This window comes from Galeopterus variegatus, unplaced genomic scaffold (genome assembly GCF_000696425.1).
Source record: "Galeopterus variegatus unplaced genomic scaffold, G_variegatus-3.0.2 Scaffold351, whole genome shotgun sequence".
NCBI classification, from domain to species: domain Eukaryota; kingdom Metazoa; phylum Chordata; class Mammalia; order Dermoptera; family Cynocephalidae; genus Galeopterus; species Galeopterus variegatus.
The window spans coordinates 129,841-130,617 of NW_007726462.1; the positions used below are offsets into that span (position 1 = coordinate 129,841).

General features: G+C 53.3%; 2 protein-coding genes across 2 annotated transcripts in view; both read right to left on the reverse strand.

Annotated features, from left to right (window-relative positions):
- LOC103586559 (butyrophilin subfamily 3 member A3-like) overlaps positions 1-677 on the reverse strand; it is a 5,958-nt gene extending 5,281 nt beyond the window's left edge. The window contains 1 exon segment of the mRNA XM_008567856.1: positions 292-677. Within this exon segment, the coding sequence (XP_008566078.1) occupies positions 292-647 (356 nt within the window). The 5' untranslated portion in view covers positions 648-677.
- Positions 1-777, reverse strand: part of LOC103586564 (butyrophilin subfamily 2 member A2-like) — a 78,331-nt gene that overhangs the window by 19,866 nt on the left and 57,688 nt on the right. The window lies entirely within an intron of this gene.

The following is a 777-nucleotide window of genomic DNA, read 5'->3' on the forward strand; positions in this document are numbered from 1 at the left end:
AAACTACATGGACTGGTGCGGTACCCCAGGGCCATTTACAATGGGATATCACCCCCCACCCTTATACACAAAGGAGGAGAAGGAGCAGTTTTGAAGACCTGAAAGATGAGAGTCTTGTATGGATGGTATCCGTGAGAGGAGTTGTGATCCTAGGTAAGGGCATGCAGCCAGCCAGAGGCAATCCTGCAGGGTCTCCCTCCCCATATCCTCTGCTACAGCTCCCCACTGACCAAACCCAACCAGAGCCACAGGGCAAGAGACTGCACCAAGACATCTGGAACTCTGCCTCTTCCCCCAGGTCCCAGGGAGGAAAGATTTCAGAACAAAACCCGGGGCTCACCTGCAACCTTCAGCTCCATGATGGCTTTTTCATAGAATTTGCCATCTTGGAAATAACAGAGGTAGTTTCCACTGTCAGAGGCTCTGACGTTGTATATTCGGAGAGCAGCCTTCCCTGCACTGATGCCGTCTCTTAGAATCGAAGTTCTCCCTCGATCGGCTGCGACCTGTTTGTCTTCCACTTCCTTCCCATCTGCATAGACGTTCACCTCCTGCCTAAAGCTAGACCTCACCCACCTCAGCTCCATGGACTCTGCACTCATCGCTGGGGACAGGTGACAGGGCAGATCAGCATCTTCACCCACCATAGCCAGGATGGGCCCAGCGGGTCCAATCACAGCAAAGTGAGCTGGACAGCCAAAGGGGAAAGCTCCATTAGAGGGGTTAGAGTCGGGGCCATGAGAGAAAGGGTAGTTCTCAGGCAGGGAAGACAAGGTA